This window comes from Tamandua tetradactyla, chromosome 2, assembly GCF_023851605.1.
Source record: "Tamandua tetradactyla isolate mTamTet1 chromosome 2, mTamTet1.pri, whole genome shotgun sequence".
NCBI lineage: Eukaryota > Metazoa > Chordata > Mammalia > Pilosa > Myrmecophagidae > Tamandua > Tamandua tetradactyla.
The window spans coordinates 193,082,990-193,110,522 of record NC_135328.1 but is presented as its reverse complement, the minus strand read 5'-3'; the positions used below and the strand labels follow the sequence as shown (position 1 = coordinate 193,110,522).

The window sequence follows — 27,533 nt, the reverse complement described above, 5'->3', positions numbered from 1 at the left end:
TCCTTCTCAAACTCTTCCAAAAAATTGAAGAGGAAAGCCTTCCTAATTCATTCTATGAGACCAGCATCACCCTAATGTCAAAACCAGATAAAGACATCATAAGAAAAGAAAACTACAGACCAATATTCCTTGTGAATATATATATAAAAATTTTCAACAAAATACTAGCAATTGAATCCAACTGCACATTAAAAGAACTATACACCATGATCCAGTGGGATTTATCACAGGAATGCAAGGTTGGTTCAACATAAAATCCACCAAGGTAGTACATCATATAAACAGAATAATAAAAAAAAGATAATCTTGTTACAGAAAAGGCATTTGACAAAATCCAGCACACTTTCTTGATAAAAGCACTCAGAAAACTAGAAATAGAAGGGAATTGAATTTTTCCAACATGGCACTTATGAAAACCCCACAACTAACATCATATTCAATGATAAAAGACTGAAAGTATTCCCTCTGAGATCAGGAACAAAACAAGGATTCCCCTATCACTACTGCTATTCAACACTGTACTAGATGTGTGACCCAGAGTAATTAGGCAAGAAAAAGAAATAAAAGGCACCCAAATTGGAAAAGAAGAAGCAAAACGTTCCTATTCACAGATGACATGATCCTATGTATAGATTATACTATCTATACATAGGATTATCTATGTATAATAGATACATAAATTATGTATCTATTACATAATATATATACACATATTTACATAATATAACTATAGATACATAGTATATATAATATACATCCTATTATATATAGGATTTCCTTTGTATCAAAGGAAGGCTACTAGAGCTAAAAAAAAATCAGCAAAGAGGTGGAGTACAAGATAAATGTGCATAAATCAGTTGTGTTTCTATATACTCATAAGGAATAATCTGAAATGGAAACAAAGAAAATAATTCCTTTATAATAGCAACTAAAAGAATAAAAAAATCTACAAATAAATTTAACAAAGGCGATGTAAAGGACTTGTATGTGGAAAACTAGAGATTGTTACTGAAATAAATTAAAGAAGAAAAAATAAATGGAAAGATATATTGTGGACATGGATTGGAAGAATTAAAATCCTTAAGACATCAATACTACCCAAAGCAATTTACACATAACACAATCCCAATCAAAACCCAAACAGCCTTTTTCCACAGAATTGGCAAAGTTAATCTGAAATTCATCTGGCAGGGCAAGGGATTCCAAAGAGCGAAAAACATATCGAAAAAGAAAAAGTTGGATAAAAACTTTTTTACACTTCCTGATTGGAAAACTTATTAAAAAGCTATAGTAATCGAAACAGTGTGGTACTGGCAAAAAAGACAGACATGGAACAATGGAACAGAACAGAGAATGCAGAAAAAAACACACCCATCTATGGCTAATTGAGTTTTTTCCATTTATTTACTTAATTCATTTTTACTAGAGAAGGTGTGGGTTTAGAGAAATATCATGCATAAAAATATTGAAAGTTCTACAAATCTGCACGTCATCCTTGTGCAGGGGCCATACTAATCTTTTCTGTTATCATTCCAGTTTTGGTATATGTGCTGCTGAAGCTAAGCACTAATTGATTTTTTTTATGCTGTGACGTAGGGGATCATATTTCATTCTTTTCCATGTGAACATCCCATTATTGCAGCACCATTTGCTGAATGTTCTTTTTCTCCCCCTGGAGTGCATGGGCCAGGAATTGAACCCAGGTCTCCCACAAGGCAGGCGAAAATTCTAACACTGAACTACCTACCCATGCACCCCTATTAATTGATGTTTTTTTTTCACATGGGCAGGCATCAGGAATTGAACCCGGGTCTCTGGCATGGCAGGTGAGAACTCTGCCTGCTGAGCCATCATGGCCCACCCACTAATTGATTTTTGTCAAAGGTGCCATGTCCACTCAATTGGGAAATAATAGACTTTTAAACAAATAGTGCTAGGCAAACTGTATATCCACCTGCAAAAGAATGAAAGTCGACTTATGTCTCACACCATATACAAAATTTAGTGCAAAATGGATGAACCACCTAAATATAATAGCTAAACTATAAAACTCCTAGAAGAAAATATAGAGAAATATCTTCAGGATCTTATATTAGGCAATGATTTCTTAGAATTTATACCAAAAGCACAAGCAACAGAAGAAAATATAGATAAATTGGACTTCACTGAGATTAAAATGTCAAAGGACAGTATCAAGAAAGTGAAGAGATTCAACATTAAGGGAAAAAATATTTGGAAATCATACAACTATAAGCGTTTAAAATCCAGACTATGTAAAGAACTCCTACAACTCAACAACAAAAAGACAAACAACCTGATTAAAAAGTGGACAAAGGATGTGAACAGATACTTCTTCATGAAGGTACACATATAGTCAATAAGCACATGAAAACAAGCTTATCATCAGCCATTAGAGCTACGAAATTTGAAACCAAATGAGATACCACCTCACACCTACTAATATGGTTTTTTAAACAATGGAAAATAAGTGTTGGTGAGAATGTGGAGAAACAGAATCCTGAAACATTGTTGGCAGGAATGTAATATGTTGCCATTGCTGCAGAAAACAGTTTGGTAGTTTCTCAGAAAGTTAAATATAGAAATACCATATGACTCAGCAATCCCACTTCTAAGTATATATCAAAAGAACTGAAAGCAGGCACTCTGATATCGGTACACTGATGTTCAGGGCAGCATTATTCACAATAGCCAAAAAGGGAAAGCAACCCAAATGTCCATCAAAGGACGAATGGATAATCAAATATCCATACTTACAATGGAATATTATTCAGCCATAAAAAGGAATGAAGTTCTGATATATGCTACGATATGGATGAACCTTGAAGACATTATGCTGAGTGCAGTAAGTCAACTGCACTCAAAGTTGATTTTTTTTGTCCCTTTTGACACTTTTTTGTCCCTTTTGACAAAGGGACAGATATTTATAATTTCACTTACATGAAATAACTAGAATATGCAAATTCATAGAGAAGATAATAAAGTAAAGGTTACCAAGGGTGGGGATACGGGGGAATGGGAGATTAATGCACAATGGATGTACAGGTTCTATTTGGAGTGATGGGTAATGGATGGTAGTGAGGGCAGCACAAATTCTGAATGTAATTAATCGTACTGATTAATTGTATGCTTGGAAGTGGTTGTAGTGGGAAATGTTATGTTGCATATATATTTCTTCAATTAATAAAAAAAGGAGAGACAATAACAATTAAACACAATATATAATCTTTGGTCAGGATCTAACAACAGAGGAGAAAATGCCCAAATGGACATTATTAGCATATATGAAAAAAATTGGCATGTAGACTGTAAGCTTTACATCAATGTTAAATTTCTTGAACTTGCTAACTCTACTGAAGCTGGTGAAATGAGTGAATATCTATGTTCATAAGAAATACACGTGAAAAAAGTGTTCAAGTGTTCAAGGAGCATGAGGTATACAACCTGTTCACAAATGTTTACAAAATATGTAAAGAGGTAGATAAAGAGATAGACAGATGAAAGGGTGGGTTCATGGATGAAATGGATAGATGATGGATGGTTAGAATGGTACAGTAAATATGTCAAAATATTAATAGTTGGTGGATCAAGGTATCTGGTTGGAAGGTGTGTTGAATGTCTGTATATGGGTTTTGAATTATTTTTGCAACGGTCCTGTAAGTTTAAAATTATTTCCAAATAAGAGGCTAAAAAAAAAAGGGAGTACTGAAAGGATAACAAGTGACAAATACATATGAAAAATATTTTAAAACAATTATAATAATGTGCTCTGGGATTTACAATATGTGTTCATGTAAAATATATGACAATAATAACACAAAAGGGCAGAAAGGAGTTAAACAGAGTAGAATTATTGAAAACTTCTTACATTGTTTGAGAAGTTGTAAAAAAAAAATCTAACTTGAACTGTAATAAATTTCAAGGATACATGTTGTAAACTCTAGGGCAAGGTGGGGAAAACTGTTCTGTATAGCGCCAGATAGTAAATACTTTAGGCTTTTGAGTCACATATGGTCTCAGTTGCATATTTAGTTTTTTAACAACTCTTTAAAAAGGTAAAAAACATTCTTAGCTCATGAGTCATATAAAAACAGGCTATGGGCTGCATTTTGCTGCCTCCTGGTAGAATAATTAAAGGAGGTTCAACTAAAAAGTTAATAGAATAAAAAGGAATACGTAATACTTGATTAACCCAAAAAATGACACCGTGAACATGTCCCCATTCATTAAATATATACCAAACCCATCCTTTCAATACCATTTAATATTGCATTGTGAAGAGTTATCATAATATATTTAACTGATTTCTTGCCAATATAAATTTCCAGATTTTTGGTTTAACTGACAATGTGTTAAAATATTCTTGTATATAACTTTACATGCACATCTTTAATTTATTTACTTAAGCCAAATTTCTAGAAGTAGAATTACTGGGTCAAAGGTAGGAACATTTTAGGGTTGTTAAATCACTCTCCAGCAATTTATATTTCCACTAACTGAGCTTTCTCCATACCCTTGAAAACATGAGGTTTTGGGAAGTTTTGAAAACTACAACCACTTCTTTTCACACATTTTTTATTGTTAAATATAACCTATATACAAAAAAGCACGATAAACTTCAAAGTACATTTTAACATGTAGTTTTAGAACAAGTTTCAAAGTATGGTATGGATTACAGTTCCACCATTTCAGGTGTTTCCTTCCAGCTGCTTTAAGACACTTGAGACTAAAAGAAATATCCATTTCTTTCCAGTAGTCATATTCAATTTTTTAAAATGTATTTTTTATTATCAAACCAAAACAACATATAATATGAACATTCTTTTTTTAATATATTCATCATCATGATAATTTCTTAGAACATTTGCATCAATTCAGAAAAAGAAATAAAAAGAAAACAAAAAAATTCATACATACCATACCCCTTACCCCTCCCTTTCATTGATCACTAGCATTTCAATCTATTAAATTTATTTTAACATTTGTTTCCCCTATAACTTATTTATTTTTAATCCATATGTTTTACTTGTCTGTTTATAAGGTAGATAAAAGAAGAATCAGACACAAGGTTTTCACAATCACACAGTCACATTGCAAAAGCTATATCCTTAAACAATCATCTTCAAGAAACATGGCTACTGGAACACAGCTCTACATTTCAGGCAGTTCCCTCCAGCCTCTCCATTACAACTTAACTAAAAAGGGGATATCTATATAATGCATAAGAATAACCTCTAGGATAACCTCTTGACTCTGTTTGGAATCTCTCAGCCATTGACACTTTATTTTGTCTCATTTCTCTCTTCCCTCTTTTGGTTGAGAAGGTTTTCTCAATCCCTTGATGTTGAGTCCCAGCTCATCTAGGTAATCATACTCATTTGTTAAATTCTATCTTCTCTGATACAACTTTTCCTTCTCATCTGATTCTTCTTCCACTCTTTAGGGATATTTGGGTAATGGCCATACTAACTTCTTCATGTTGAAAGGGGATGCTGACATTATGGAATAGGGAGATGCAACTGGCTGATGTTCCTGGAGAGACTGGTAACTCTGGGTTTCAGAGCTTATCTGATTTAGGAACCCTGAGGATGTTATAGGTTTCTGACAAATAAACTTAGTGGGCAAAACATTTATAGAGTCTCAGACTCATAGGTATTCTCTAGGATTTATAGAAATACTGCTGGTTGGGGCTTGACATACCACACCAATTAGGAATATTTAGCTGAAGTTTGTGTAAGAGTAATCTCCAGAATAGCCTCTCAAGTCTATTTGAACTCTCTTCATCACTGATACCTTATTTTGTTACATTTCTTTTCCCTTTTTGGTCAGGTAGGCATTGTGGATCCCACAGTCCAGGGCCAGGCTCATCCCTGGGAGTCAATATCCCACACGTTGCCAGGGAGATTTACAATGGCCAACCACTTCTTAAGCGCTCTTCTCAATTTATTCCAGTTCTTTCTCAGAAAAAACTAGTATGGGTTTGTGTTGATTTCCTGTTAAAACTTCATCTCAGAGATGAACAGCTTATGTAAGATCGAGGGCAATACAGACCAAATACTCTGGAAAGGAACAGTGGTTCCAAGGGATAGTTCCTCTCCTTGGAAACTACATTACTAGGAAAAAAACAAATCCAACAGGTCCCGAGACAGTGTCCTCGTGTCATCAGGTGTGGTAGCAAGAGAATGGGTTTTATAAAGTTAGACAGCTCTGGGTATTAATTTCTGATGAGTCACAAATAGCATGACACTGAACAACTTTTTTACTCTTTCTACCCGAGTTTTCTCAACTATAAAAGAAAGAGAACAATACCTACCATACAGTAAGGTTATGATTGGCGAGACCTAGCACATTATAATTGGATAAACTTTGGTTGCACACCTCTGAGGCTCAAATGAAACAAGATAGGAAAAAGGGCACTAACCTTTTCTGCAAAGGTGAAAATTTTTCTCTGATCAACACCTCCAAATTGGGCATCTACTTTCAAATATTCTTCATCCAAGGACTGTGGAAAGAAAAACATGAGCATAAATTCCTACTATATTTCTTCAATAGAGGGCTGAGAAACACGAAACTTTTAATAATCACTAGATTTTCAGAAGGTAGAGCCAGGAAGCAAATAAATGGCACTCAGCTTCCCTGTTGGCCTCAAGAGCTGTAGAAACGTTTGCTGAGTACCTGCAGCGAACAGCTGTGGGGGAAACAAATGGAAGAACAGCCTATGCCCTCAGGAAGTTCACAACCCAGTGTGGACTAGAGAGAAGGAGGAAGACAAAACCACAGGCATGTTAAAACTACCCCACTGAAGTCACCCACAAGAGAACCTCTTTTGTAGCTCAGATGTGGACTCTCTCTTTCAGATAACACGATAAGCAAACTCACTGCCCTCCCTCTCTCTACGTGGGACATGACTCCCAGGGGTGTGGACCTTCCTGGCAACATGGGACAGAAATCCTAGAATGAGCTGGGGTTCAGCATCAAGGGATTGAGAAAACCTTCTTGACCAAAAGGGGGAAGAGCGAAAAGAGACAAAATAAAGGGTCAATGGCTGAAAGATTCCAAACAGAATTGAGAAGTTATCCTGGAGGTTATTCTTATGCATTATAGAGACATCATATTTTTAGTTAAGGTGTAATGGAGAGGCTGGAGGGAACTGCCTGAAAATGTAGAGTTGTGTTCCAGCAGCCATGTTTCTTGAAGATGATTGTATAAGGATATAGCTTTTGCAATGTGACTGTGTGACTGTGAAAACCTTGTGTCTGATGCTTCTTTTATTTACCTTATAGACAGATGAGTAAGACACATGGATTAAAAATAAAAAATAATAGGTGGAAACAAATGTTAAAATAAATTTAGTCGATTGAAATGCTACTGTTCTATGAGAGGGAGGGGTAAGGAATGAAAAATTCATGGTATACATGAATTTTTTCTGTTTTCTTTTTATTTCTGTTTCTGAATTGATGCAAATGTTCTAAGAAATGATTACGGTGATGAATATACAATTATGTGATGATATTGTGAGTTATTAATTATATATCAACAATGAATGATCATATGGTAAGAATGTTTGTGTCTGTACGTTGTTATGTTTAATAAATATATAAATAAATTAAAAAAAAGTACCCCACTGAATAAGGCACCCAATGACAGATGCCAAAAAGTGGCATAGAGACGTAAGTAGTATAGGAGCTCAGACAAAAGGCAAGACTCAACTGGTGAAGAAACACTACGTGTCAGACCTGTGGTTGCAGAGATGAATCAGACCCAGACTCTGGCTTCAAGAAGCCTGCTTAGCCAGTTGGGGAGAGAGACACATAAACAGATAATTGAAATACAGTGTGATAAAGGCTACTTCAGATGTGCATACCAGAAACAGTGCTAACACAAAGGAAGAAATGATCAGATGGTTATTTGGGAAGACTTTCTAGAATCAGTTTCTGGGTTTTGAACAATACATAGATGTTTCCAGGTGCAGAGGAAATGGAACGTAAGACAGCGCAGAAGTGTGAAGCATTTAGGGGAAATATAAGTGATTTTGGTCAGTACAAGCACAAACTTTAAGAGAAATGGGGAGTAGTGAATGATGAGATCAGAAAAGTAGTTAAGGACACCAAATGTCATGATAGTGTGCTAGTTTTATTCTGCCCAGTAAATGGTTTTAAGGAGGGGAGAAACAGGACCGTGGACCTGTGGGCTGGAGACAGGGAAAACTGTTGGAAGGCTGTATGAGGATGAAAGACGATGAGGAACCATGGTAGTGGGGATGCAGAGCAAGAATGAACTAGAGATTTTTTTAATAATTAAAATTAAAAAAGAATAAATAAAACAGGAGTAGCTACACTAATATCCAAAAATTAGACTTCAAATGTAAAACAGTTAAAAGAGACAAAGAAGGACACTATGTATTAATAAAAGGAACAATTCAACAAGAAGACATAACAATCATAAATATTTATGCACCGAGCCAGAATGCTCCAAAACACATGCAGCAAACACTGAAAACACTCAAAAGAGAAATAGACACATCTATCGTAATAGTTGGAGACTTCAATTCCCCACTCTCATCAATGGACAGAACATCCAGACAGAGGATCAATAAAGAAACAGAGAATTTGAATAACACAATAAATGAGCTAGACTTAACAGACATTTATAGAACATTACACCCCACAACAGCAGGATACACCTTTTTCTCAAGTGCACATGGATCATTCTCAAGGATAGACCATATGCTGGGTCACAAAGCAAGTCTCAATAAATTTAAAAAGATTGAAATCATACAAAACACTTTCTCAGGTCATAAGGGAATGAAGTTGGAAATCAATAATAGGCTGAGTGCCAGGAAATTCACAAATATGTGGAGGCTCAACAACACACTCTTAAACAACCAGTAGGTCAAGGAAGAAATTACAAGAGAAATCAGTAAATATCTCAAGGCAAATGAAAATGAAAACACAACATATCAAAACTTATGGGAGGCAGCAAAGGCAGTGCTAAGAGGGAAATTTATTGCCCTATGTGCCTATATCAAAGAAGAAGAAAGGGCAAAGACTGAGGAATTAACTGTCCACTTGGAAAAACTAGAGAAAGAACAGCAAACTAATCCCAAAGCAAGCAAAAGGAAAGAAATAAAGATTAGAGCAGAAATAAATGAAATTGAGAACATGAAAACAATTGAGAAAATCAATAAAACCAGAAGCTGGTTCTATAAGAAAATCAATAAGATTGATGGACCCCTAGCAAGATTGACAAGAAGAAGAGAGAGGATGCAAATAAGTAAGATCAGAAATGGAAGAGGAGACATAACCACTGACCCCACAGAAATAAAGGAAGTAATGACAGGATACTTTGAACAACTTTATGCTAATAAATACGACAATGTAGATGAAATGGACAACTTTCAACCTAGAAAGGCATGAACAACCAACTTTGACTCGAGAAGAAACAGACGACCTGAACAAACCAATCACAAGTAAAGAAACTGAATCAATCATTAAGAAGCTTCCCAAAAAGGAAAGTCCAGGACCAGATGGCTTCACATGTGAATTCTACCAAACATTCCAGAAACATTAGTACTAATCCTGCTCAAACTCTTCAAAAAAAACAGAGAGGAGGGAAAGCTACCTAACTCATTCTACGAAGCCAACATCACCCTCATACCAAAGCCAGACAAAGATATTACAAAAAAAGAAAACTACGGATCAATCTCCTCTCTAATGAATATAGATGCAAAAATCCCCAACAAAATATTTTCAAATTGAATCCAGCAGCACTTTAAATGAATTATACACCATAACCAAGTAGGTGTGTAAGGACTGTTCAACATAAGAAAATCAATTAATATAATACACCATATCAACAAATCAGAGCAAACAAACCACATGATCATCTCGATTGATGCAGAGAAGGCATTTGACAAAATTCAACATCCTTTCCTGTTGAAAACACTTCAAAGGATAGGAATAGAAGGGATTTTCCTCAAAATGATAAAGGGAATATATGAAAACCCCACAGCCAACATCATCCTCAATGGGGAAAAACTGAAAATTTTCCCCCTAAGATCAGGAACAAGACAAGGATGCCCACTATCACCATTGTTATTCAACATTGTGTTGGAAGTTCTAGTCAGAGCAATTAGACAAGAAAAAGAAACACAAGGCATCAAAACTGGAAAGGAAGAAGTAAAACTCTCACTGTTTGCAGATGACATGATATTATACATCAAAAACCCCCAAAAATCCACAGCAAAACTACTAGAGCTAATAAATGAGTACAGCAAAGTGGCAGGTTACAAGATCAATACTCAAAAATCTATAGTGTTTCTATATACTAGTAATGAACACTCTGAAGAGGAAATCAAGAAAAGAATTCCATTTACAATTGCAACCAAAAGAATAAAATATTTAGGAATAAATTTAACTAAAGAGACAAAAGACATATACAAAGAAAACTACAAGAAATTGTTAAAAGAAATCACAGAAGACCTAAATAGATGGAAGGGCATATCATGTTCACAGATTGGAAGACTAAATATAGTTAAGATGTCAATTCTACATAAATTGATTTACAGATTAAATACAATATCAATTAAAATCCCAAAAACTTACTTTTCAAAAATAGAAAAACCAATAAGCAAATTTATCTGGAAGGGCAGGGTGTCCCAAATAGCTAAAAGTATCCTGAGAAAAAAATGAAGTCAGAGGTCTCATGCTACCTGACTTTAAGGCATATTATGAAGCTACAGTGGTCAAAACAGCGTGGTACTGGCATAAAGATAGTTATACTGACCAATGGAATCAAATAGAGTGTTCAGATATAGACCCTCTCATATATAGACAACTGATCTGATAAGGCAGTCAAGCCAACTCACCTGGGACAGAGCAGTCTCTTCAATAAATGGTGCCTACAGAACTGGATATCCATATGTAAAAGAATGAAAGAGGACCCATACCTCACACCCTATACAAAAATTAACTCAAAATGGATCAAAGACCTAAACATTAGATTGAAAACCATAAAACTGCTAGAAGAAAATGTAGGGAAATATCTTATAAATCTTATACTAGGAGGTGGTTTCCTAGACCTTACACCCAAAGCAAGGGCATTGAAGAAAGAAATAAATAAATGGGAACTCCTCAAAATTAAACACTTTTACACATCAAAGAATTTCATCAAGAAAGTAAAAAGACAGCCTACACAATGGGAGACAATATTTGGAAACGATATATCAGATAAAGGTCTAGTATCCGGAATTTATAAAGAGATTGTTCAACTCAACAACAAAAAGACACTCAACCCAATTACAAAATGGGCAAAAGACTTGAACAGACACTTCCCAGAAGAGGAAATACAAATGGCCAAAAGGCACATGAAGAGATGTTCAACTTCCCTGGCCATTAGAGAAATGCAAATCAAAACCACAATGAGATATCATCTCACACCCACCAGAATGGCCATTATCAATAAAAAAGCAAATAACAAATGCTGGAGAGGATGTGGAGAAAGAGGCACACTCATCCACTGTTGGTGGGAATGTTAAATGGTACAACCACTGTGGAAGGCAGTTTGGCGGTTCCTCAAAAAGCTGAATATAGAATTGCCATATGACCCGGCAATACCATTGCTAGGTATCTACTCAGAGGACATGAGGACAGGGACACAAACAGACATTTGCACACCAATGTTTATTACAGCATTATTTACAACTGCAAAGACATGAAAACAGCCAAAATGTTCACCAACAGATGAGTGGCTAAACAAACTGTGGTATACACACATGATGGAATATTATGCAGCTGTAAGACAGAATAAAGTTATGAAGTATGTAACAACATGGATGGACCTTAAGGACATTATGCTGAGTGAGATTAGGAGAAACAAAAGGACAAATACTATATGGTCTCACTGATATGAACTGACATTAGTGAATAAACTTGGAGAATTTCATTGGTAACAGAGACCATCAGGAGATAGAACTAGGGTAAGATATTAGGTAATTGGAGCTGAAGGGATATAGGTTGTGCAACAGGACTGAATGTAAAAACTCAGAAATGGACAGCACAATACTTCCTAATTGTAATACAATCATGTTAAAACACTGAATGAAGCTGCATGTGAGAATGATGGAGGAGGGCTGGGGGCACAAATGAAATCAGAAAGAAAGATAGACAATAAAGACTGAGATGGTATAATCTAGGAATGCCTAGAGTGTATAATGATAGTGACTAAATGTACAAATTTTAAAAATGTTTTTGCATGAGGAAGAACAAAGGAATGTCATTACTGCAGGGTGCTGAAAATAGATGGTAATTAATATTTCAAAATTTTAACTTGTGGGTGAGACTAAAGCAAAAATTTGGTACAAATTTATATTTTGACTAGTGCATTTCCTAATGTAACTCACGTAGACAGCTTAATTGAATACCATAAGTACATGGAACCTTGAGTAGGACATGAAGTTTTGTTGGTTTGTCCAGAATGATGCCCTGATAAACCCCAGAGTGATATGAACAGTGAATAAAAAAGTATTTGCAAAGTGTCCTTCGGGGAATGGTGAGAAAGGGGGAAAATTTAACTTTCCCCCAGTTGAATTCTTGATATTCTCACAAGCAGTGCAGACAACCAAAGATATAGGCTGAGCCCCCAATCTTGGGGGTTGTTCATATGAAACTTAGCCCCACAAAGGATAGGTCAAGCCTACTTAAAATTTGGCCTAAGAGTCACCCCCAAGAGAGCCTCTTTTGTTGCTCAGATGTGGCCTCTCTCTCCAGCCAACATGACAAGCAAACTCACTGCCCTCCCCCTGTCTACGTGGGACATGACTCCCAGGGATGTGAACCTTCCTGGCAATGTGGGACAGAAATCCTAGAATGAGCTGAGACTCAGCATCAAGGGATTGAGAAAACCTTCTCGACCAAAAGGGGGAAAGAGTGAAATGAGAAAAAATAAAGTGTCAATGGCTGAGAGATTCCAAACAGAGGTAATCCTGGAGGTTATTCTTTTTTTTTTTTTTTATTAATTAAAAAAAAAATTAACTAACACAACATTTAGAAATCATTCCATTCTACATATGCAATCAGTAATTCTTAATATCATCACATAGATGTATGATCATCATTAGTACAATTGCATTGATTTAGAAAAAGAAATAGCAAGACAACAGAAAAAGAAATAAAATGATAATATAGAGAAAAAAATAAAAAATACAAAAATATATAAAAAATAAAAAACAAACAAACAAACAAAAACTATAGCTCAGATGCAGCTTCATTCAGTGTTTTAACATAATTACGTTACAATTAGGTAGTATCATGCTGTCCACTTTTGAGTTTTTGTATCCAGTCCTGTTGCACAGTCTGTATTCCTTCAGCTCCAATTACCCATTATCTTACCCTATTTCTATCTCCTGATGGTCTCTGTTACCAATGACATATTCCAAGTTTTTTCTCTAGTGTTGGTTCACATCAGTGGGACCATACAGTATTTGTCCTTTAGTTTTTGGCTAGTCTCACTCAGCATAATGTTCTCTAGGTCCATCCATGTTATTACATGCTTCATAAGTTTATTCTGTCTTAAAGCTGCATAATATTCCATCGTATGTATATACCACAGTTTGTTTAGCCACTCGTCTGTTGATGGACATTTTGGCTGTTTCCATCTCTTTGCAATTGTAAATAATGCTGCTATAAACATTGGTGTGCAAATGTCCGTTCGTGTCTTTGCCCTTAAGTCCTCTGAGTAGATACCTAGCAATGGTATTTCTGGGTTGTATGGCAATTCTATATTCCGCTTTTTGAGGAACTGCCAAACTGCCTTCCACAGTGGTTGCACCATTTGACATTCCCACCAACAGTGGATAAGTGTGCCTCTTTCTCCACATTCTCTCCAGCACTTGTCATTTTTTGTTTTGTTGATAATGGCCATTCTGGTGGGTGTTAGATGATATCTCATTGTGGTTTTGATTTGCATTTCTCTAATGGCCAGGGACATTGAGCATCTCTTCATGTGCCTTTTGGCCATTTGTATTTCCTCTTCTGAGAGGTGTCTGTTCAAGTCTTTTTCCCATTTTGTAATTGGTTTGGCTGTCTTTTTGTTGTTGAGTTGAACCATCTCTTTATAAATTCTGGATACTAGACCTTTATCTGATATGTCGTTTCCAATATTGTTTCCCATTGTGTAGGCTGTCTTTCTACTTTCTTGATGAAGTTCTTTGATGCACAAAAGTGTTTAATTCTGAGGAGCTCCCATGTATTTATTTCTTTCAGTGCTCTTGTTTTAGGTTTAAGGTCCATAAAACCGCCTCTAATTATAAGATTCATAAGATATCTCCCTACATTTTCCTCTAACTGTTTTATGGTCTTAGACCTAATGTTTAGATATTTGATCCATTTTGAGTTAACTTTTGTATAGGGTGTGAGATACAGGTCCTCTTTCATTCTTTTGCATATGGATATCCAGTTCTGTAGGCACCATTTATTGAAGAGACTGTTCTGTCTCAGGTGAGTTGGCTTGACTGCCTTATCAAAGATCAAATGTCCATAGATGAGAGGGTCTATATCTAAGCACTCTATTCGATTCCATTGGTCGATATATCTATCTTTATGCCAGTACCATGCTGTTTTGACCACTGTGGCTTCATAATATGCCTTAAAGTCCGGCAGCGTGGGACCTCCAGCTTCGTTTTTTTTCCTCAACTGGAGGTTATTCTTAACCATTAAATAGGCATCACCTTGTTAGTCAAGATGTAATGGAGAGGCTGGAGGGAACTGCCTGAAAATGTAGAGCTGTGTTCCAATAGCCATGTTTCTTGAAGATGATTGTGTAATGATATAGCTTTCACAATGTGACTGTGTGATTGTGAAAATCTTGTATCTCATGCTCCTTTTATCTACCTTATCAACAGAGGAGTAAAACATATGGAATAAAAATAAATAATGGGGGAACAAATGTTAAAATAAATTTAGTTTGAAATGCTAGTAATCAATGAAAGGGAGGGATAAAGAGGATGGTATGTATGAATTTTTTTCTGTTGTCCTTTTATTTCTTTTTCTGAATAGATGCAAATGTTCCAAGAAATGAACATGATGATGAATATGCAACTATGTGATGATATTGTGAATTACTGATTATATATGTAGAATGGAATGATCAAAAGTTAAGAATGTTTGTGTTTGTTTGGTGTTTTTTGGTATTTTAAAAAAAATTTTAAAATTAATTAAAAAAATATAACAACAAACTACCACAAACATTCTTAACTTATGATCATTCCGTTCTACATCTATAATCAGTAATTCACAATATCATCACATAGTTGCATATTCATCATCATAATCATTTCTTAGAACATTTGCATCTATTTTGAAAAAGAAAGAAAACGAAAACAGAAAAAAAATGTATACATACCATCCTCTACCCCTCCCTTTCATTGATCACTAGCATTTCAAACTAAATTTATTTTAACATTTGTTCCCCCTATTATTTATTTTTATTGCATATGTTTTACTCGTCTGTTGATGAGGTGGATGAAAGGAGCATCAGACACAAGTCTGATCACACAGTCACAATGTGAAAGCTGCATCATTACAGAATCATTTTCAAGAAACATGGCTACTGGAACACAGCTGTACATTTTTAGGCAGTTCCCTCCAGCCTCTCCATACATCTTGACTAACAAGGTGATATCTGCTTAATTTGTAAGAATAACCTCCAGGATAACCTCTCGACTCTATTTGGAATCTCTAAGCCATTGACACTTTATTTTGAGAGAGATTTTTGAGAGGCAGAATTGATAAGATTTGGAATTAATTAGGTTGGATGGGGGTAAAAGGAAGAAGTAGAGTGGAGGAAGAGAGACGTGAACAAGCAGGAAGAATCCAGAACAAACACTGTCCAAAAGAACTTTCTGCAATGAACATGTTCTAAATCTTTGCTATTCAGTACATGAAGCACTAGTGAACACTTGAAATGCAGTGTGACCGAGGGACTGAATTTTTAATTTCATTTAATTTTAATAAACACATTTGACTAGACTAGGGGCTACCATATTGGACAGGCAGACCTAGAATGACTCCAAGTTTAACCTTGGGAAAAGTCATTTTGAGATAATGAAAAAACTTTATTTTCTCTTCAATTTCTTCTTCATTTTATTATTATAATAATTGTCATTTTAATGATTAAGGAATCCATGCTAGCTGTAATATAGCAAACACTACAGAACATACAAAGAAAAAGTTAAGTCTACCCACATTCTCATCCTCCCTCCTTGAGGCAAACCAGCATTAACAGCATGGCTTGTATGTTTCCATCCTCTTCCTTGCTCATGCAAATGCATCAACACACATGGCATATGAAGCATTTGTTTTATTTCATGGAAAACAAAATCATGCCTGAAATTCATTTTCACACATTACTTTGAAATGTTATTGTCTTCATTTAAGGGGTTATGGATGCCCTAAAGAAAAAACTTATCTTCTTCACCTAAGGGATGACGGTTGCCCTAAAGAAGATGTCTGGGACGAGCAATGTCTGAAGGGACAGACAGGGAGGGAGGATGCAAAAGTGAAGAAGTAAAAAAGCATCCCAGCGAGGGGCAGTGGGGGTGGATAGTGAGAGGGAGGCAAGAAGGAAGACCTACGGCATGACAGAGAAGCAGTGTCAGTTCAGTAGGAGCTGAGAGGGAGGTTCGTGACCGGCAGAAAAGGTACCTGGGGCCACTCCATCTCCCTTACGTACCTGCAGCCCAGGGTAGAGCAGGCCGCTCAGCAGTGGGTGTTCCACCTGCTTTACCACCTCCGCTCCAGCTTTCTTGGCGTCATGCTGGGTGACCACGGAGGACAGTCTGTACACATCTAGCGTGTACTCTCTGAAGAGGAAAGGAAAAGGGGACAGCTGTTAGACTGGGCTCAGGCCTCAGTTTTCCAGGGCAATCCCGAAGCACATTAATGTTGCTTTAGTCTGGTAAAAGCTGCCATGTGGGGACGTACTTTCTTTTTCCAAGAGCTAGAAGGCATAAGTCCCAATTTGCTCCTCCAATCCTAGAACCCTCAAAGGGAGTACTACCAGGTGGCTTCTAAAATGTGAGAAATCCATCCTCTCACTCAAAATGTCATTTTATTTTAATGTTTTGCCTTTAAAAAGATGGCTGGAATTAATCTTTCTCTTCACTTCTGGAAAACTTTCAGCTGCATTCCTTCAAATACCACTTCTCTGCCATTCCCTTTCATTCCCTCCTTTTGGAATGATATTAGATAAATGTTAGAAATTCTCAATCTATCTTCCAAGCTTTTTTTCCCTTCATTTCAATATATGTAAGGATAACGAATATTGAGAACATCACGCAGTTTAAGGAAAAGGACTAACAACTATTTCTGAAGCTCCTGTGAGCCCCTCCTCGATTTTATCCCACTTCCTTCTCCTTCAGAGTAACGACCATCCTGACTTTTTATGTTTCTTTGCAGTTTTATGCTATATTTATATCGCTAAACAATGTGCTGTAAATATTCTTGTTTGTGTGTCCTAGTATACATGTGTGAGTTTCTTAATACGTCCCTGCGAGTACAATTTCCAGATCACACAGGGAATTTTCATTTTGAACTTTACTGGAGAATGCCAAATTATTTTTCAAAGTGATTTTTATCAGTCTTTTTTACTAAACATTGTTATTATTTAAAACTTTTGCCAATCTGATGAGAATGGAACAGTTTCTCTCTGTGATTTTAATCTACATTTCTTTTCTTAATAACCAAGGTGGTGCAACATCTTTCTACAAGCTTACTGCTCATTTTTTTTCTTCAGTGAAATCTTTTTCTATCAGATTGACTCATTAAAATAAAACTAACTTTTCAGTTTTTAAAATATAATACTGGATATTAATCCTTTGCCAGTTATATGTGTTATATATCTTCTCCCAGTTATAGCTTGACTTTTTACTTTACTCTGCTTTCGATAAGCCAAAGGTCTTAATTTTAAAGTAGTTGAATTCATTAATCTTTTCCTTGATTTACGCTTTTAGTGTCTTGTTTAACTTTCCCTACCCTGAAATGATAAAGATAGTTTCATAAAATGTCTTTTAAGTGTTTTATAATTTGGCCTTTCTGATTAAATTTTCAGTTCACTTGGAATTAGGGGATCTTTTTTTTTTTTTTCTCATCTGGATAACGAATTGTCTCTGCATTATTTTTTTTTTTCCTTAAAAAGTTCATTCTTTCTCTACTGATAGGCAGTGCTGGCTCTGTCATGAATCAAGTTTCCAAAGTTTGTGAGGATCTATCTTAAAACTCGCTATTTTGTTCCACTGGCTAATTATCTAACCCTATGTCGTTACATATTCTGAAACGACAAAGGGTTTGGTATCCAGAATATACCAGGAATTCCTAAAATAAAAATAGGAAATAGGTAAAAACATTTGCATAGGAAATTAACAGAAAAGGAAACCTAAATGGCCAATAAAGACATGAAAAGATGCTCAACCACCTTGGTAATCAGGGAAATGCAGAGCAAAACCATTTATAACTTTATAATAATTCTTGATATCTGCTAAGACAAACTTCTCCACCTCATTCTTCTCCAGGAGTTTCTTGGATATTTGCAGCACTTTTTTCCACACAAATTTAAAAATCAGCTCATCAATGTTTAAAATAAAAACTTATTATGATTTTATGGGAAATCACGTTTACTCTATGAACCAATTTGGAGAGAACTGCTATCTTAATAATACTGAGTCTTCAAATTTATAAATGAGGAATATCTCCCCATAGATCTATGTCTTTAATAACTATTGATAAAATTTTCTAATTTTTTGATAAAGATGTTATACATTTTTCATTAAGATTCATTACTTCAAGAATGACTATTTGCCTTGCGTGGATGGCCTGTAAATTTCCTTCATCACACTGTTCTCATCAGGTTTTGGTATCACAATCTTTTTCTGCCAGACTACTGGAAACAAATGTTCTTATCCACATCTAAACTGACCTCACGTTTTTGGTCCATCTTCTCTGGGCTGCATTCTGGATGAATTTCTTAGTACTATGCTTCGAATCTCTAATTTTATTTTTAAATGTGTCTGGTCTGGAGTTGATCCCATCCTTTAAAGATTATTTGTTTTTATTTTAATGACTAAAATTTTCATTTCCAAGATTTTTAAATGATTCTTTTTCATTTTTATATGTTCATGTTTCATTCTGCCTCTTTTTGTTTTAATAATTTATTTCTCTCTTTTAATGGGTGTTATTTCTTAGCATTTTACAGCTCATGTCTTTTCTTTTGGTAATATGAGGAACATAGCACCTCAAAAATGGTGAACAGCTTGATTCAATTCTTGCTTTGCACACAGTCCCGTCTTCAGAGGCCTGAAGCTTGATAAAAAAACCACTGCTTAATAAGTACAGAATTTCTGTGAGGGATGATGAAAAGTTCTGGAAGTAGATAGTGGTGATGCTTATACAATATTGTGAATATATATATATTTTTTAACATAGGCAGGCACCGGGAATTGAACCCGGGTCCTCTGGCATGGCAGGCAAGCATTCTTGCCTGCTGAGCCACCGGGCCCGCCCAACATTATGAATATTGCCACTGAATGGCACCCTGAAAAATGATTAAAAGAGACCCTGCCCCCCTGAAGATGGTGGTAAGAGATGATTCAGGGCTCCATCCCCCACAAGCTTTGAACAACCAGCAAGAACTGGCAGAAAAAAAGTTCTAGAAAACAGTTAAAGGACTTCAGTCCTGAATCAAGACTGCGAGCTTGGAATCAAGAAAAAGATTACTTAAAAGCGGGAGTATGTTCTGGTGCCCTGACTGGCCCCTTCCCCACCCCTTATCCGCTTAGCCAGAGCCAGCTAATGGTCCTAAATATTCTCAAAAGGCTAAAGGAAAACACAGACAAAGAACTAAAGGAAATCAGGAAAACAACAGATGAGCACAAAGAGAATATCAACATCAAGAAGGAAATTACGAAAAAGAACCAAACAGAGGTGAAGACCACAGTACTAGAAATTAAAAATCTTCTGGAGCAGATTGGAGCTGACAAAAGAATGAATCAGTGAACCTGAAGATAAGGCAATTGAAATCATTCAGTCTAAGGAACAAAAAGAGAAAAGAATGAAGAAAAGTGAAGAGAGCCTGAGGAAACTGTGGGACACCATCAACTGTGTCAATATATGGCACTGTAAGAGCACCAGAAGGAGAAGAAAGAGAGAAAGGGGCAGAGAGAGTATTGAAGGAAATAATGGCTGAAAACTTCCCCAATTTAACAAAAGACATGACTCTACACATTCAAGATCCTCAATGTACTCCAAACAGGATAAAGCCAAAGAGACCCATGCCGTGGCATACTATAATCAAATTGTCAAATGCCAAAGATAAAGAGAATTCTGAAAGTCAGAAGAGAGAAGCAACATGTTGCATACAAGGGAGACTCAATAGGATTCAATGCCAATTTCTCACTGGAAATCACAGAGGCAAGGAAGTAGCATGATATACTTACAGAGCTGAAAGTAAAAATGTGCTAGCCAAGAATTCTATATTTGGCAAAACTGACTTTCAAAAATGAGGGAGGAGTCATCATCAACATGGCAACATGAGACATCCCCTGATGTCTTCTTCTAATCAGCGAATAAAACTTGATTAGAACTCTGGAAGACAGCAGAGAGTGGAGAAGGACCCCACAAATGCTGACTCAAATAAAGAGAAAAATATCAAGGAGGAAACATCGACCTCGACCCGCAGAGCCTCTTCCTTCCACCTCACTCAGTCCTGCGCAGCTCGGGAGTTGCTCACAGGCAACTCCCAGATCCCTCCCTCCCACCAGGGACATGGACTATAAGCAACTTATAGCAATGAATTAGAGCTCCATGCATATTCAGGCATAGGGACCCAAGTCCACAGAGAGCCAAGGCAGAACATAAGCCATCAAGGAGTGTTGTATACAACAGGGTCCCAAGAAGGATAAAAGACAAAAATAGAGAGAGACCCTGGCTGCTGCCAAGTGGTACACTCACTCCATACAGTTTCTGTCAGCTGGACCATCTACATGCAAAACAGACTTTTCTGCAGAAAAAAGACCACCTTTCTGGATTGACACCATCTGGTCTTCCTCAGGATGGGATACTCTAATGGAGAAGAAACTAGAGGCAGAAAAGCCTCACAGAGGAGAAAAAAAGGGGGAAGTTAAACTGAACTGAAAAGTTTATAGAAAACAGGGCACTAAGACAGAAAAGGAGTTAAACAAATTATAGGAGCTGGGGAGAATATTTTGCACAAAAGTAAACAGAACAGATCAAGTTTCCAGAGGAGCAGAGGAAAGGAAGCTTCCTCGTGGAAGTGAAACAATTACACAAAAAATGCAAACTTAAAAATTGCATCCAGGGCAAGAATCAAATAAAGAGGAGCATAGAAAATCTGATCAGTTAAACTCAGGCTATTCTAAAGCTCCTAAGTAAGTTAGACCAAATGTCAGAGAAGAACCTTAACACAAAACCCAGTAACAATAAACCCTAGACAACAGGGAGAAATTGACCTTCGGAGTTAATTCATCAAGATAATCAGATGCCTAGACATCAGCAAAAAAAATTACAAACCATACTAAGAAACAGGAAGATATGGCTCAAAAAGAACAAATTAAAACCTCAGAGGAAACAGAGAATTTGGAACAACTAATGAAAGAAGTTCAAACAAATCTAAATCAATTTAAGGAAATGAAGGAAAATATGTATGAAGAGATAAAGGATATTAAGAAGAAAATGTGTGAGCATAAAAAAGAATCTGAGAGACCTGCAGGAGGCGGCGGCGGCAGAGCCCAAAGGAAGATGGCGGACGGTGTGGACCATATAGACATTTATGCGGATGTGGGCGAAGAGTTCAACCAGGAAGCTGAATATGGTGGGCATGATCAGATAGATCTGTATGATGATGTCATCTCTCCATCTGCAAATAATGGAGATGCCCCTGAAGACCGTGATTATATGGATACTCTCCCACCAACTGTTGGTGATGATGTGGGTAAAGGAGCAGCACCAAATGTTGTCTATACATATACTGGAAAGAGAATTGCGTTATATATTGGAAATCTAACATGGTGGACAACAGATGAAGACTTAACTGAAGCAGTTCATTCTTTGGGAGTAAATGATATTTTGGAGATAAAATTCTTTGAAAATCGGGCAAACGGCCAGTCCAAAGGGTTTGCCCTTGTTGGTGTTGGATCTGAAGCATCTTCAAAAAAGTTAATGGATCTGTTACCTAAAAGAGAACTGCATGGTCAGAATCCTGTTGTAACTCCATGCAATAAACAGTTCCTGAGTCAATTTGAAATGCAGTCCAGGAAAACTACACAGTCAGGACAGATGTCTGGGGAAGGTAAAGCTGGTCCTCCAGGAGGCAGTTCACGTGCAGCATTTCCACAAGGTGGTAGAGGACGGGGCCGTTTTCCAGGGGCTGTTCCCGGTGGGGACAGATTTCCTGGGCCAGCAGGACCAGGAGGGCCACCCCCACCTTTTCCAGCTGGACAGACTCCACCACGTCCCCCTTTAGGTCCTCCAGGCCCACCAGGCCCACCAGGCCCTCCACCTCCTGGTCAGGTTCTGCCTCCTCCACTAGCTGGGCCTCCTAATCGAGGAGATCGCCCTCCACCACCAGTTCTTTTTCCTGGACAACCTTTTGGGCAGCCTCCATTGGGTCCGCTTCCACCTGGTCCTCCACCTCCAGTTCCAGGCTACGGGCCCCCTCCTGGGCCACCACCTCCACAACAGGGACCACCTCCACCACCAGGCCCCTTTCCACCTCGCCCACCTGGTCCTCTTGGGCCACCCCTTACACTTGCTCCTCCTCCACATCTTCCTGGACCACCTCCAGGTGCCCCACCTCCAGCTCCACATGTGAACCCGGCTTTTTTTCCTCCACCAACTAACAGTGGCATGCCCACATCAGATAGCCGGGGTCCACCGCCAGCAGACCCATATGGCCGACCTCCACCATATGATAGGGGTGACTATGGGCCCCCTGGAAGGGAAATGGATACTGCAAGAACACCATTGAGTGAAGCTGAGTTTGAAGAAATCATGAATAGAAATAGGGCAATCTCGAGCAGTGCCATTTCAAGAGCTGTGTCTGATGCTAGTGCTGGTGATTATGGGAGTGCTATTGAGACATTGGTAACTGCAATTTCCTTAATTAAACAATCCAAAGTGTCTGCTGATGATCGTTGCAAAGTTCTTATTAGCTCTTTGCAAGACTGCCTTCATGGAATTGAGTCTAAATCTTACGGTTCTGGATCCAGACGTGAACGATCAAGAGAGAGGGACCATAGTAGATCACGAGAAAAAAGTCGGTGTCATAAATCCCGTAGTAGAGACCGCCATGATGATTATTATAGAGAGAGAAGCAGAGAACGAGAGAGACACCGAGACCGTGACCGAGACCGTGACCGAGAACGTGACCGGGAGCGCGAGTATCGCCATCGTTAAGAGAAGAAGCCGAAGGAAGAGGAACACCTTCCAAGACAAAACAGTCTTCATGGGGGAAAAATGACGCTTGTCCAGCAGATTGCTTCTTGTGATTGAACTGAACCTGTAAGGATTCATGGATAAAATGAACAGGAATAGATCTGAATAAAGCAAATCTGCATAAATGGTAACCAGTAGCTCTACTTTTACTTTTTATGTTGCTTAACTGTTTTATTTGAAGGAAACCTGTGTGATTTAAAAAGTTATAGCTTTTGCAACTTTATTACTGGTTATATACATTTGGTTATTACAATGTGCAAGCAATTGGAAAAGTCAAGTAAATGCTTGTTTTTATAGTAGTTTGTTCTTGTTAAAAATGTTCATATGATAATGTCTGTAAACAGCACCACTTTGATTACAATAGATGTAGTGTTGTAATAAACTGTTTAATGGGGAAAAAAAAAAGAATCTGAAAGTAGAAAAAGAAACAGAAATTATGGAGATGGAAGGTACAGTAGTAGAGATTAAAAATATAATAGAGGCATACAGCAGCAGATTTGAATAGGTAGAAGAAAGAATCAGTGAACTAGAAGACAGGACAATCATAATCATATAATCAGAAAGAGAAAAGAATAGAAAAAATTGAGCACTGTCTCAGAGGGATATGAGTGACAGCATAAAGCTTACAAATATATGCATTATTGGTGTCCCTGAAGAAGAGAAGGGAAAGGGGACAGAAAGAATATTTGAGGAAATAATGGCCAAAAATCCCCCAACTCTTATAAAAGACAAATATATATGTCCAAGAAACACAACACATGCCAAAGAGAAAAAATCTTAGTAGACCTACTCCAAGACACATACTAATCAGAATGTCAAATACCAAAGACAGAGAGACTTCTGAAAGCAGCAAGAGAAAAGTGATTTGTCACAATCAAGGACTGTTCTGTAAGACCGAGCCCCAGTTTCTCATCAGAAATAATGGAAGCAATACGGCAGTGGTAAGATACATTTAAAGGGCTGAAAGGGAAAAATTACCAGCCCCAAATTCTTTATCCAGCAAAACTGTCCTTCAAAAATGAAAGAGAATTTAACATATTCACAGATAAACAGAAACTAAGAGAATTCATCAACAAAAGACCTGCACTACAAGAATTACTAAAGGGAGTTCTACAGGTTGAAAGGGAAAGACAGGAGAGAGTGCTTGGAGTAGTGGGAAGAAATGAAGATTATCAGAGAGGGCAACGAAAAGGTAAATGCAAAACACAACAGTACTGTAATCCTCAATATACAACTTTATTATTTAATTCCTATAAGAACAGAATACAAAGAAAAGGCATTATTTCTTGATAATGGACATGAAAAACATAAAGTGGGACAAAAGCAACATAAAGAGGGAAAACAGGGATATGAGAGCTTAGAAAGTGCATGCTATTGAATCTGAATTGGTATCTTTTCAAACTAGTAGGTCACAGGTATAGGTTGTACCATATAAACCACAGGGTAACCACAAAGAAAGTATTTTTAAAATAAACAGAAACTGAAATGAGAAAAGGATCAGTTAGATAGATCACAAAAAGTCAACTGCACAGAAAAATAGGTTGCAATAAAGGAGAAGAAAGACCAAATAATAATAATATGACATATAAAAACCAAAGGACAAAATGGATGAAGTACTGACTTTATAGTAATAAAACTGAGTGTTAATCAATTAAACTCCTGAATCAAAAGACACAGATTGGTAGAATGGAGAAAAAAGCTTGATCTAACTATACGTTGTTTGCAAGAGATATACCTTACACCCAAAGATAAAAATAGATGGAAAGTAAAGTTTGGAAGAAGATTCCATGCAAATAGTAGCCAAAAGAAGACCTGTGGTAGTTACACTAATAGTGGATGAAACAGACTTGAAATGTAAAACTGCAATAAGAGGCAGAGAAGGGATCTATAGAACACTGCATCCAAGATAGCAGGACATACATTCTTTTCAAGTGCACGTGAATCATTCTACAAGATAGACCACAGGTTGAGTCACAAAACAAGTTTCAATAAATTTAAACAGAATGAAATTATACAAAGCATCTTCTCTGACCATAAAGGAATAAAGGTGGAAATCAATAACAGGCACGGAACTGGAAAACCCACAAATATATAGAAGTTAAATAACATACTCTTAAATAATCTAAGAAATTACAAGGAAATCAGTAAATATCTTGAGACAAATGAAAACATGGACACAATATATCAAAACCTATGGGATGCAATGAAGGCAGTGCTGAGAGAAAATTTGTAGCCCTAAGTGCTTACATTAAAAAAGAAGAAAGTGCTAAAATCAAAGACCTAAACTGTAGGAACCAGAGAAAAAACAGCAAACTAATCCCAAAGCAAGCAGAAGGAAAGAAATAACAGAGATCAGAACAAGCAATAAATGAAATAGAGACCCTGTGTGGGACCTAACTCCCAGGGGTGTAAAACCCCCTGGTAATGTGGGACATGACTCCTGGGGATTCACTGGGACAAAGCCTTCTTGACAAAAAGGGGAAAGAGAGAAATGAGGCAAACTGAAATTTCAGTGGCTGAGAGATTTCACACAGAGTTGAGAGGTTATCCTGGAGGATGTTCTTATGTATTATATAGATATCCTTTTTTAGTTTGTGGTGGACTGGAGTGGTTAGAGAAAAGTACTTGAAACTACTGAGCTGTATTCCAGTAACCTTGATTCTTGAAGATGACTGCATAACTATATAGCTTTTACAATGTGACCATGTGATTATGAAAACCTTTTGTCTGATGATCCTTTTATCCAGGATACGAACAGATAAGTAAAAAATAAAGACAAAAAATATACAAATTGGGTGGGGATAAGGGGTTAAAAAAAAATTGGGTAGATTGCAATACTAGTGGTCAATGAGAGGGAGGGGTACGGGGAATGAGCTGTATGAGTTTTTTTCCTTTTTCTTTTTATTTCTTTTTCTGTGGTATGTAAATGTTCTAAAAATGATTATGCTGATGAATACACAACTATGTGTTGATATTCTGAGCCACCGATTGTATACTTTGGATGAACTGTGTGCGTGTGAAGATATTTCAATAAAAATATTTTTCTAAAATGAGTAAACAAAAAAAAAATGAAATGGAGAATAAAAAAGCAACAAAGAGAATTAACAAAACCAAAAGTTGGTACTTGAAAAGATCAATAAAATTGACAACCCCTAGGCTAGACTGATAAAGAAAAAAGGAGAGAAGACACAAATAAATAAAAAATACTTGCAAATCAAATTTAACACCATAATAAAAAAATTACATACCATGATCAACTGGGTTTTATCCCAGAAATGCAAGGATGACTCAACATAAGAACATCAACGTAATATACCACATTAACAAATAGAAGGGGTATTTATACATGATCATTTCAACTGATACAGAAAAGCCATGTGACAAAATCCAGCATCCTTTCTTCATAAAAACACTTCAAAAATTAGGAATTGTTAAATCCTTTTTATTTTGGAAAAAAAAAAAAAGGAATAGAAGGAAACTTCCTTAACATGATAAAGGATATATGGAAAATCCGCAGTTAACATCACACTTGATGGTGAAAGGCTGAAAGCTTTCCACCTAAGATCTGGAACAAAACATGGGTGCCCACTGTCACCAGTTATTCAACATTGTGCTAACAGTTCTAGTTAGAGCAGTTAGGCAAGAAAAATAAATGAAGAGCATCTGAATTGGAGGGGAAGAATTAAAACATTCACTATTTTCAGATATGATGCTATACAGAGAAAGTTTCCAAATATTGACAAGAAAGCCACTTGAGCGTATAAATGAGGTCGACAAAGTGGTGGGATACAAGATTGTTCTAGTTTGCTAGTGGCCAGAATGCAAAATACCAGAAACAGAATGGCTTTTTTTTTTTCCTTTAGAATTATTTTATTAAATCATAAATGTACAACAGCTTCTTAACTCTACACACGCACTTAAATTTTTTTAAAGGAAAACGTTATGTCTTATTACACCATGATCCTGGCTAATAGCTTTTCAAAACTTTGAGAAAAATCTTAAAAAAGGTTTCAC

At 36.6% G+C, this 27,533-nt stretch overlaps 1 protein-coding gene, 1 non-coding gene and 1 pseudogene across 4 annotated transcripts in view; 1 reads left to right on the top strand and 2 right to left on the bottom strand.

The window, feature by feature from the left end:
• Positions 1-27,533, bottom strand: part of YARS1 (tyrosyl-tRNA synthetase 1) — an 88,757-nt gene that overhangs the window by 25,412 nt on the left and 35,812 nt on the right. For all 3 annotated transcript variants that reach the window (XM_077150434.1, XM_077150432.1, XM_077150433.1), the window contains 2 exons: positions 16,747-16,876; positions 6,440-6,520 (listed from right to left, as the gene is read on the bottom strand). In XM_077150434.1, the coding sequence (XP_077006549.1) occupies positions 6,440-6,520; positions 16,747-16,876 (211 nt within the window). The remainder of the gene's footprint in view (positions 1-6,439; positions 6,521-16,746; positions 16,877-27,533) is intronic.
• Positions 1,459-1,567, bottom strand: LOC143675254 (U6 spliceosomal RNA). The gene has a single exon (XR_013171494.1). It is a non-coding gene; the product is annotated as a U6 spliceosomal RNA (small nuclear RNA).
• Positions 21,792-23,910, top strand: LOC143674557 (cleavage and polyadenylation specificity factor subunit 6 pseudogene; annotated as a pseudogene).